The 11,875-nt window shown below is 46.9% G+C and overlaps 1 protein-coding gene across 1 annotated transcript; it reads right to left on the bottom strand.

Moving 5' to 3' along the window:
* Positions 1–4,234: 4,234 nt before the first annotated feature.
* Positions 4,235–6,080, bottom strand: LOC136514340 (UPF0014 membrane protein STAR2-like). The gene is made up of 3 exons (XM_066508319.1): positions 5,579–6,080; positions 5,120–5,365; positions 4,235–4,683 (listed from the first exon to the last, which is right to left on the bottom strand). The coding sequence occupies exons 1-3, from the start codon at positions 5,996–5,998 to the stop codon at positions 4,372–4,374; spliced, it is 978 nt and encodes a 325-aa protein (XP_066364416.1). The 5' UTR covers positions 5,999–6,080; the 3' UTR covers positions 4,235–4,371.
* Between the last annotated feature and the right edge of the window lie 5,795 nt (positions 6,081–11,875).

The raw sequence follows: 11,875 nt of genomic DNA, 5'->3' as shown, positions 1-11,875 counted from the left end.
AACGTTTCGCCACAAAAAAGTATACAGTGGTTGGGGCATGCATGGATTTTTTCAACCCTCATTGTCAATGGACTTATGACCTTCTTCGCTTGGTATGTGTTGGCGGAAACTGAGTTTGGTTGTGGCAGCACCCATGACAGGAGATGCAATAGATCATTGAAACTACAGTCTGACCAGCCGTACTTAGCCTTCAGGATGAGCAGCTCAAGCACAAAATGTAGCAATGTCTAATGTGTCGGACAGCCCTTTTCAACACCATACACAGTCTCCTTCGATGCTTTTGTCACCCTTTCCAAAATTTCTAGACCTTTTGGGCTATTTAGTAAAATCTCTGGTCCAAGGGCTCGAATCATGTCCTCCAAATCATCTTCATCCCCGACACGTGCTCCACCATCATTATTGGCACCACCTTCGTCATTACCATCCCAACCACCAGTATCACCACCTTGTTCATTACTAAACTCGAAATCCATTCGTGCATCAAGCTCTGCTGAATATTGGGACAGGGATTATATGGTTTTGTCGTCGTATTTCTCCTCATCCTCGTCGTTAACAATAACCGTTTCACCATGATGAATCCACACTGTGTAGTCCTCAACAAATCCTCGCATAATCAAATGTGATCTGATGATAGTCACATCTATCCATGCCATACGGTTCTTGCAATCTTTACAGGGGCAAATAATTGTATCCTTATTCTCTTTCAATGTCGTTGCATGCTTCTTTGCGTCTTCAATAAATTTATCCACCTCTTCACAGAAACCTGCCTTGAACCTTAACGAACCATACATCCAAGAGTTCCTGTACTCCATCTTTTACAACAACAACAAAACAAACATTAAATGACTACTTATTCAGATATATATAAAAATGAATCAAAGTAATAATTACTTGAGAATAATTGTATATACTTCAGATATATATGAATATAAATCTAATATAATTACATGAAGCATACAAACACACCATGGTAGAGGAAAATTAATTAATGGCCCATTTATCCATAAATAATTAAAATACATATTTATTGATTACAATAAATAATTTCAAAACAACAATTAGCAACAACTATACTTTACCCAATATCTTTCATACAAACCCTAGTCCAATTTCATCAAACATAAATTTATAAAAACGAAATTAATAAAAAAACCGAACCCTAGATCTAGATCCACATGCACATAAAACATCCATAAAACTAACTAATTATTCACTAAAATCAAGAAACATGGACCAAATAAGGGTATGATCTTGTTTCCCTCCTTAATTTACCCTAGTACATTTAAACCTTGGGTCTAATTTGCTTCATAAGTAGCTCAAGCACCATAGAAGAGAGAGGAAAAACAAAACTCTAATTACTCACTAACCAACCATTAAAACTTTAAAAAAATGTGAAATAGCATTTTCTAACCTTCTACAACCTCCACCAAAGGATTTGAGATCAAAATCTTCCCCCTTTAGTAGAGCAATTTTTGGGAGGTGCCCAAGGCCTCTCCGCATTTCTTTCACGGGTTAGAGTGAGTGACCCGAGGAAGAAGGTGCTGCAGCTGTTTTATATGTGGGTCATTTATAGGGGGCGGCTGGTGATTGAGCCGCCCCTACAAATCGGAGCTCCCCCGCATATATAGCTCCGATTTGTAGGGACGGCTCAATCACCAGCCGCCCCTACAAATAGCAACTCTAGGGACGGCTGGTGATTGAGCCGCCCCTACAAATAGCAACTCCTGGACCCCATTTATAGGGCGGCTCGTATCACCAGCCGCCCCCGCTGTTCTATTTGTAAGGGCGGCTAGTGTCTGGGCACCCGAGCACGTCACTGTAGGGGCGGCTCCATCACCAGCCGCTCTTAAAAAAACGAATTGTTGCTAAAAATCGTTTTTTACGTAGTGCTATCCTAATTATTGCTGCTGGATTATTCTCATATTCTTCTCCAGCGGCAGAGCAGAGGAGAAAGCGGAGAAGATATTGTTTCACTGTGCTGAGATTTGTGCTCTGTACGGGCTACATTTTTGTTGGCCGATCGAGCTTATCTTTTCTGGTATCTAATGCCGTTACCATAATATGAGCACCAGATAACAAAATGCAATAATTAGCTCCACCGGTGAGAATCGGAACAAACCAAACAGGGCAAATGGCAACCTCGATCAGGGATCACTGTCACTGCCACTGTGCCACGTATGCACATCGGTCTTATTTAAATTCAGGGCGTAAAGTTTTGGGTGTCACGTAAGAGTATCGCATGGGATGTTCAGATATTAATAAAAGGGTAAAGTCCAATTTACACCCTTCAATTTTCACCAAAGTCCGGATTTCAACCTTGAACTTCAAAACCGGACAACTTTGGCTCTCCAACTCTCGAAAAAGTTCAACTTTCAACCTTCTGGGCGGTTTTGTGGGTGAACAGTAACTTTTGATATTTTCGGGAGCGTCAAAATTTTATATTATTTTTTCGAGCATCTTAACGTCCTCAAATGAAAAAACTCAAAACTACACAGTTGTAGATCTCATCGAGGTCTACAATTTACATATAAAAATTATCTTCATCCGACATCGTATTGAAGGGTTTTCTATTTTTTGAAATTTGAGTCTCATCACGCGATAAAATATGATGCTGAAATTTTATATTATTTTTTCGAGCATCTTACTGTCCTCAAATAAAAAAAATTAAAACTATAAAGTTGTAGATCTCATCGAGGTCTACAATTTACATATAAAAATTATCTTCATCCGACATCGTATTGAAGGATTTTCTATTTTTTGAAATTTGAGTCTCATCACGCGACAAATTAGACTTTGGTGAAAGTTGAAGGGTGTAAATTGGACTTTACCCTTAATAAAAACAAAACAAATTACACAATCCGTCAGTAAACCACAAGACAAATTTATTAAGCCTAATTGATCCATCATTAGCACATGAGTACTGTAGCACCACATTGTCAAGATATAGACTAATTAGGCTTAAAAGATTCATCTCGTAAATTAGTCGCAAACTGTGCAATTAGTGATTTTTTAGTCTATATTTAATACTTTATTCATATATCGAAATATTTGATAGGACATGAAGTGAACTTTAGGAGAGAAACTAAACCAGGCGTATCATACGTGCCAAGTCAAATAGGCCCGATTCCTGACAGTGATTGACAGAGGCCAGCTCCACCAACGCCTTCTGCGAGCGAGAGGTGGGTGGGGCAGGCGTCCTGGCGGCGACGGACTTGTCGGAGGGGAGCCGGGCGGCGCTGCGGTGGACGGCGGCCAACCTGCTGCAGTGCTGCACGACCATATGTTGGCTGCCTTTTATGCACGCAGTCACATTATTGGACATGCATGAGCCTTTGCTCAGCTCAGAGGTCGCAGCTGTTCTCCATTTCCTTCAGAAAGATGTCATTGCCTGCCCGGCTGATTTATTGCCTGCTGTAGGTGGTAAATTTTGCTGCTAGTAAACATTGCAAACTACTCATGGGACGTTCATCAGTTTCATCTACTCATGTGAGTGTTTCTTTGGACAAACAGGTTATGATTATGAGCCCTGTGGGGAGATTCGCGTGAGAAGCTCTGTCGATCAGGTTATAGGAAGCAGGGGCCTTGGCCCTTGGGCAAGCTCAAGAGGTTGCACGCACTAAGCTGCTTGCATTGCAACTGTTCTTGTGAGCATATACTACTTACTATATCTTCGCTAATACCAGCGCTCATCTTCTGATATCTTTCCTGCAGGGTGTTCTCGGAAAATGCTGCTGTGCTGGCGATAGCTGCCGAGTGCTGCGGAGGCGGGCTAAGGAGGCCCGGTTGCTGAAGCTGGGCTGCGGAGGCGGGCCGCACCTTGGGCCAAAAGCTGGGGCAGGCCCTAAACAAAGGAGGAAAAGGATTTGGGAACTTGTGATTTGAAAAGGCCCAATCCTAAGACATCGACTTTTGGAGATCTCAGACATTCGGACTGATCGGAACTTCCAATTAGCTTTTGTCTCAAACTCGAGACTTCGTGTTTTGGAGATTCCGGACATTCTTAATCGGAGCCTCCAATAGAAACTAACAGAATTAGCTCTCCATCACCATCACCTTTGACAATGTGGCATTTCCCCTCTGAGCATGTTGTAAGGAAAAGAGGTCATGTGTTATGTACTCATCAGAAATATCAGAAGCTAAAATTTCTACAGACACGGATGCTTGCAATCTCTAAACTGCTAGTATTACATATTACAGTTCAGTAATTCACCATCAACATTGACGCTGAAAATTAACAGTTCTGTTCCTACATGACATCACTGCAACTCAGTAATCACCATCACCTAAGGTTACAGTTTTTTCTTCCCATTGTGGATTTTTTACACCCAGCAAGCGTCGGATCGGACTCGCCTTCCCTGCAGAACATGCTCCCTAGTCTGCAAAGACCTTATCGTCGAACTGGAAAGCCTTGGTGAAGAAGGCCGGCCAGCAGAGGTAGGTGGAGAGGATGCTGCTGAGGGCGGAGGCGCTCATGAGCATGTACGTGACGACAATCTGCAGCTGGATGGCCTCCAGCGGCGACACGCCGCCCATGATGAGCCCCGTCATGGTGCCAGGCAGCGTGATCAGCCCCACCGTCTTGGCGCTGTCGATGTCCGGCGACAGCGCGATCACCAGCGACCGCTTCACCTGCTGCAGCGTCGCCTGCCGCGGCGTCGCGCCCAGAGCCAGCGCCGTCTCCACCTGATTGATCGATGCAGGCAACTATGAGCAGCGTCTAACTTTCGTCATTCTGTCTTTGTCGTACCATTCATGGGTCTCAGTCAGAACTTTATAAAGAATTCGATAAGCAAGAACTAAAAAAATTGAGTGTTATTAGTGTGTCTTTCTATTTCAAGATCTTTTGTAAGGCTGTGCTTGTTATACAGAGGCCGGAAGTGTTTCAAGGGTTTGGTATCATCTCGATGTAACGATCTTGAAATTAATAAAGCTTTCCTTATCGAAAAAAAAGAACTAAAAAACTATGAACGCTACATGTGCTCTGTTTCTGATGTAACAGCTTCTGACTTTCGTGCCATGTCCTTGCAGAACCGAGAAGAATTGGACAAGCAAGGATGAGTATAAGACAATTGAGCAGCAATGCAAACGAAGGTCAGCGATGAAGAGGTGACTGACTGACCAGGTTCCTCTGGATCTTGACGTCCTCCCGGAGCTTCTTCATGGTGACGCCGGTGACGGTCATGGCGTTGCCGACCATCATGCCGGCGACGGGGATGATGTAGCGCGGGGTGAAGGGGAAGACGCTGAGCAGGACTGGCAGGAGTACGGTGATGGCGGTGCCGACGAGGATGGAGACGCAGGCGATGTACTTCCCGCGGGGCACCTGCTTGGCGCGCTGGCCCGCCGTGTAGCCGGCGACCGTCACCTGCAAGAGAGCGTTGGTGAGCGAAACGATGGTATCCTGAACCGAATTGGGAATCTATAAAAATGGCATCTGTAGCTGCAGCCAGTCTGCCACAGCCATGCCACTCAGAGCACGCACGCGTCCATGGAAATTGAATTTGGCTCTGATCGATCGGGAAGAGACGAAAGTGGAGGAAGCGGGGAGGAGGTGGATCGGAGACGGTGGATACCATACCATGAAGAGGTAGACGAGGAGGCTCCAGAGCGCGTTCTTCTGGGTGAAGATGAACTGGAGGACGAAGCCGATGACGGAGAGCTGGAGGAAGGCGCGCGCGGTGGCGTAGAGCATCTCGCCCTCCAGCCCCAGGCGCTGCCAGAAGCTGAGCGCGACGGCCATGGCCACCACGGCCGTTGCCGCCACCGGCTTCAGCATGCCGAGCAGGAAGTCGCGCCAGAACCCCGGCGCGCCCGGGTCCATCTGCTTCGCCACCAGTTCCAGCAGCGCCATGCCCGCGTGCCGCTCCATCCCCGACCGGCCCGCAGAAAGCAGCTGCTCTGTTGGGCAGAGCTTGCTGCCACGAGCCACCGACGCAGGAGGAGGACAGTCCTGGGCAAAGTCTACGCAGGGGAGGCTGGGGTGGGGATCCCGAGACATAGGTACGGCGGTGGATGTCGGCGGCGGGCCCACAGGGCGGTGGATGTCCCCAGTAGCTAAATTGAGCCTCCGCAAATCACAGGGCGCCGATCAAACCATACGTCTTGAAGCTTGCTGCAGAGGGTGTTGCAATGAAAACTCTAGCATGCGCCAGTACCGGAGCCCGGGTGGGCGTCCACGGTCGCCGGACCCTGGGTCACAGGGTGATGATTGGTGGGCTTTGGAGCCGGAGAAACATGACGATTATTCGGTGAAGTCAGCTTACCCAAAGTTGGACGCAACGCGTATTTGTGGTGATGAGTTGATGCCGGGAGGATCAAGAGATGATTCATGGAAGTGAATTTGGAAGCTTAGTGTGTCCCCCGAAAGTTAAGGTTTCTGGTGTAGGGTTCTCCATGAATTCCTTCTGGCGAAGGATATTTTTAATCAGCGCCAAATTGAGCCAACTGCTTTCTGTGATTTATGCGCAGTTGAAAGGGAGTCCATAAAACACATTCTAGCTGAATGCACGGCCACAAAAGGTGTTTTTGTGGAATGTTAAGTTTCTAACAGGAACAAAGCTACCCAGGCTACACCTTCACCTCACACCTAGGCGACCGTTGTACGCTCTAACAAGGATCGCAGTATTTTCATCATCAGTATGTACTCGTTGTCGATGAAAAGGAACAAACGCCGCCACGGAGAGATTGAGCCGCCATTTTTTTTTAAATAGAACCGTGGGGCAAAGCCCCCGACAACTCAGTTAAGCAACAGAACTTACATCCGAACAGAATCAGTAGGAAGCTGATTCAACACAGGCAACCCACATCCACTCACACAAAACGCACACAAGGAAATAAGAAGAAACAAGAGAGAAATGGAAAAAAAGAAAGAAAAGCCAAATGGCCAAAGAAGAAAACAGAAACACCTATACACTACTCAAGATTGTTGAGCCAAGTTCTGATAGTAGTACGAAGACCGGGCTTAGATTCTGTAGAGGTGAAGAAGAACATCATGCCAAAAAGCGACTTTCCAGTCCACAAGACAGGGGGGGTTTCCCTTCAAAAATCAATGCATTTCGCTCCTTCCAAATACACTAAGCTGCCACTAGGAAAATTTCCATGAAGAGAGATATATTGGATGTTCTTCTGGCTTCCAAAAGATTCTGAAAAGAAATCCAAAGAGTCAGACAACGGTACATAAAATGGAGCCGTTACGCTCTCCAGCTGCAGCCTGACCCCGACCCCTCCCATCGCCCCCACAGCGAGCAAGCCCAGATCTACCGGCGCCGGCTGCCCCTGTAACACCCCGGTGTTATGCCTACATTTAGGCACTGCAAATCACGCATATCATGCATCATCAAGCATCCAAATCATACATGCTTAATCATGTGAATAACAATTGAAACATTGCTTTGAAACATCTGAAACATGCGTGAAACCTGAATGTTGCATACACCTGTTTAAGAATTGTTTTGCCCTGAATTTTTCTTGCTAGGTTAGTAAAACATGTTTGGCTACTATTGTAAATCATCTAGCAATGTTTAGTTCAATTTTTGGAGCAATGTTTGTATTCAAATTAATTCAAAATTTGGCTTCAAAAATAAATTCCCAAAATTAGGGTTTTGAGCTAAACGTGGACTTTGATCTTACAATTCAAAATCTAGAAAGAATTTGGCTGTGGTCCTAAAAGCAAAGTTGTAGAGAATTAAATTCTAAACAACTTTCATTTTTGGTACATTTTCAAAAGAGGTCATTTTCTTGCTCAAAATAATATTTGAAAGATGGCATTTAAAAATTCCTTGAAAATTATATTTGGAAAAAGGATTTTTTTTCTCCTTCGCGGGCCGCCGCCTCGCTTCTGGCCCGCCTGCCGAAGCCGGCCCAGCGCGCCAGCGAACCCGCCCGCGCGCGTCGCCCACCTCGCATGCCGGCCTGCTCACGCCATCCCGCGCTGCGCTCGCCTCGGCCCAGCCCCGCGCCATTCCCCTGCTCACCACGCGCCCATGCGCCGACCGCGGCAGAGAACTCCCGCCGCGTGGCGACCATGTGCCGGCGTCGCCCGCCACGCGGTAGCCGCGGCCTGACCCCGCGCCCACGCGCCCGCCTTCACCTGCTGGTGCCCGTGCGCTCGCTCACTCCCGCCCGCGCTGCCTCTCCTCCCCTCTAGAGCCGAGAGCCTCACGCTCTGCCGCTCGCCGCGCCCACGTACCCGCCGGCGCAATTCGCCGCGGCTTCCTCACCTCGACCGGCAATCACGCGCCTGCAACTCCGCCTCGCCCTCCCTCAAGTCGCGCTCACGCTTGCGCCGCCTTCCGAACTCAGGTTGAGCCTCCCCGAGCCTCGCCACCGACGGCCATGGCGCCGCCGTGCTCGGCCGCCATGGAAGTCGTCTTCCTTCTCTTCTCCAGCCTCGCCTAGCTACCCTACCGCGCTCGCCGTCTTCTCGCGCATCCCGTGCGCTCGCTTGCTCGCCCTGCCGTGGCCGGAGATGGCCGCCGGTCGCTGGCCGAGCCGCGCCGCCGCGTAGTCTCGGCGCCGGCGTGTCCCCTTCTCTTCGGCCGAGCTGGGCCAAAGCGGCCGTGGGCCGAAGCCCCTGCCAGGCCGCTGCGCTCCCCTTTTGCTCGGACCGCGCGGGCCAAAAGTGGCCATGGGCCAGCTGATTTCCAGTGGGCTGGCCCGGTATCGTTTAAATGAATTGTTTTTCATTTATTCTTTATTATTTGAAATTTGAAATGGTTTGAAAATTGTTTGGGTACTCAAATTTGCTCCAAATTTATTGAAACAAATTTTGCTAGGTTCCTTATCATCAGATCTACTTAGGAAAAATTGTGCATGTCATTTTGAGATACTTTGCTGTAGAATTTCATTTAATCATGAATATTGCTGATAACTTGAAAAATATGTAGAAAAAATCCATAGGCTTCAGAAAAATATGATTCCAAGTTTGTTAATCTTCTTATGTCATGTATTTCCTAGGAAAAATATGTTTCATGCATGTGTTGTGGGAAAATTTTGAGGTGTAGTTCAAGTCCCTTTAATAGCTGATTTTTGTTATTTTTGCTAGAGAGCAAACTTTGTATAAAACATGCATGTGCCAATTTTTGTACAGTCATTATATGCTATGAAGAACCTAGGAAAAATACTAATTCTGTTGTTTGACACTTTTCGCAGTTCAAAGTATTTTTATGTACAAAATCATGCCATAGCTTGTGATTTTTGTGTAGGCTAATTCACTCATTCAAACACCATGAAAATCTGATGGTAGTCTAATTAGAGTAGTACCATGCTACTGTAATTTTCTCAGATTTTTATAAGCACCAGAAATATAGATTGCTGTTGTAGCCCTAATTAAAAAGGAAATAAAATAATCCTCTTTAATACAAGGTTAGTTAATAATAATAGCTTTGGTGTATCTTTGAAGCATTTGATAAGGTGTGTTGACTTAAACATATTAGTAGTAGAAGAGAATGCAGTAGATGACATGTGCTTGTAGTATAATTTCTTGGATGATGTTGACTACCTTGCATTTAAACATATCCATTGCATTCATCTCCTTCAATGCACCGTTTGCATAATCACTTATGCGCATTGCATCATACAGGATCGCAAACCGAGAACCCAGTCGTCATACTCGAGGAGCCCGAGGAGCACTCGAGGTGCAGCAGCAGGAAGTGCCAGAAGCCGACGAGGAGGACGTTGAGGAACTTCCGGAGTGCCCAGATCACCGTCCGAGCTCCTTCGAGAGAGGCAAGCCCCGGAGCATTTTTCTCCCGGTTTGCAATTATTTAATTAAATGCTTTACTTTAATTGATGCATTACGTTCAGGAGTTGTTTGCAACCGTTGCTGCATTATACCTTGTTTACCTTTGTTATACTATATCCTTGTTACCCTGGTATCCGCAGTCGAGTCAATGCTTAGCTGGCTTAGACCGGTAGAAGTCGGGTGATTTCCTGTCACCTGCGAGCTATAGGTGGTTACCTGGATCTGCTTGGATGACTATGAAGTCATGGTATAACTAAGTGTTAAATTAAGTTGAGACCGGACGGAGACTTGCAGAGTTTTGGACTGTAGTGTTTTCCGTCTGTGTCGATTAAGGACCGACCGTTGTTGGGCCTCGAGTCATGTTGAACGCATGCCTTACATTTAGCTGGCCGGATAAAGTACCTTCCGACCGCGAAGCTGGGAGATTTTTCGGGCCGAGTAGATTGCCCGCAATGCACTGTGCCGAAGCAGGTGTGGTAGGACACGGGGGCGGGATGATAAGACCAAAGTGCAGTCGGTCGGCCCCGGGTACATGTGGTTCCTGGCAAACTTGAGATTCCTGGAAAGTTGACTCGGTGATCAATATCTCACTTTAGCGGGTGAGTGAGGTTTGTGTAAGGAATAAATCACCAGCTGGTTAGGAATCGATTCGAATCGCCATCGCTCCTGGATAGTGAGCACTTGACTTGAGTTACTTTATCGTAGTAAATGTTATGGAACACTTGGACAGTTATAATGGATGTGACAGTATGGAAGTTGTTTAATGATCATTGGTTATCATTATCCGCTTAATCACATGTTTACTCTAGTATAGGTGCAAATCTAGTCGGCAGGTTAATAATAATTAACTTAGCAATCATGCTTTTCGAAAAGTTCTTGAAATGCTAAAAATGCTTCTTTTTGCAAATGAGTCAGCTACCCTACTATAAAGCCCATCGTAATCCTTGGTGTCACTTATTTTCGGTTATGTCGGGTAAGTCTAGCTGAGTACCTTCTCGTACTCAGGGTTTTATTCCCACTTGTTGCAGATGGGCAGATGTATTACGGCTACTGTATCAACTGCCTTTATCCTGCGATGGGTGATGCTTAGGACCATGGGCATGGTCATTCCTTACGTCTCGTCTGATGCTTTTGTTGGAGATGATCATTCGCTGGCACTATATTTGAACTCTGCGTGTGTGGGTGGTTTGAACAAATGACTTCCGCTACTTTTATTCGAACTGGTTTTTGTAATAACTATGTTGAAACTCTGATGTATCCGTGATGCAAACTTTTATGTAATATGTGATGGTGACCGCTAAACTTATTACGATCTTGGCTGGTATGGAAGTTGGTTTGAAATCCTTCGCGATTTCACGGACTACCAGGTTATACGGGCTTAAGTTTGCTAAATCGTCTGCTCTGGCGGATGATTTTCTTACTTAATTTCGTATAATTGGTCGGTTCTGTTACAGCCCCCCCCCCCCTCGCTGCCCGCTGGAGCGTGCTCCTCGTCCCACGACCACCCCCCCTACACCCCACTCTCCTAGCCAATGGTGCCCCATAGCGGCAGATCGAGCCTATCCTCCACTGTGCAAGCCTGGCGACCCGCATGGCACCGCCCCGACGCCCCGGCATCAAATCCATTGACTTGGGACCACATTTACTCCTTGGAGCGTCCGCTGCTGCTCCCTGCATGACGGACCAAGTAGATGGTAGGCCCCGTAAGCGAGTGAGTTTCTCCTCCCTCTCAACAATGAAATACGTCCACAAAGTTTTGCCTCAGATATGCAACAATATCGCCAACTACCGACGCACTGGCCACAAGGCATTCAGTTCATCCTCGAGCGGCTGTTGCGCCCCGTATTGAAGGCGGAGCTCCTTCCCGAGGTGGGTCTCTCAAGGAGGTTGTCGGGTTGAGCCTACACGCCCCTGGGGTGCATTCGTTGCTCAAGGAGGCTGCCGGGGCAAGTCTGCACGCTGCTGGGGCACATTCATGTGTGCCAGCTGTCCTCCCCCTGCATGCGGTAGAAGAAGAAGCTAGTTGGTCCAAGATTTCTCCGAAGCACTGGTGGCAACTCCCCGAATACAAGGAACCACCTCCTTCAAGGTCCTTAGACACCAAGGTCACATCCACACGCTCCTACCCCAACA

This window comes from Miscanthus floridulus, chromosome 16, assembly GCF_019320115.1.
Source record: "Miscanthus floridulus cultivar M001 chromosome 16, ASM1932011v1, whole genome shotgun sequence".
Classification (NCBI taxonomy): domain Eukaryota; kingdom Viridiplantae; phylum Streptophyta; class Magnoliopsida; order Poales; family Poaceae; genus Miscanthus; species Miscanthus floridulus.
This window is presented reverse-complemented; position numbering and strand designations above follow the sequence as displayed.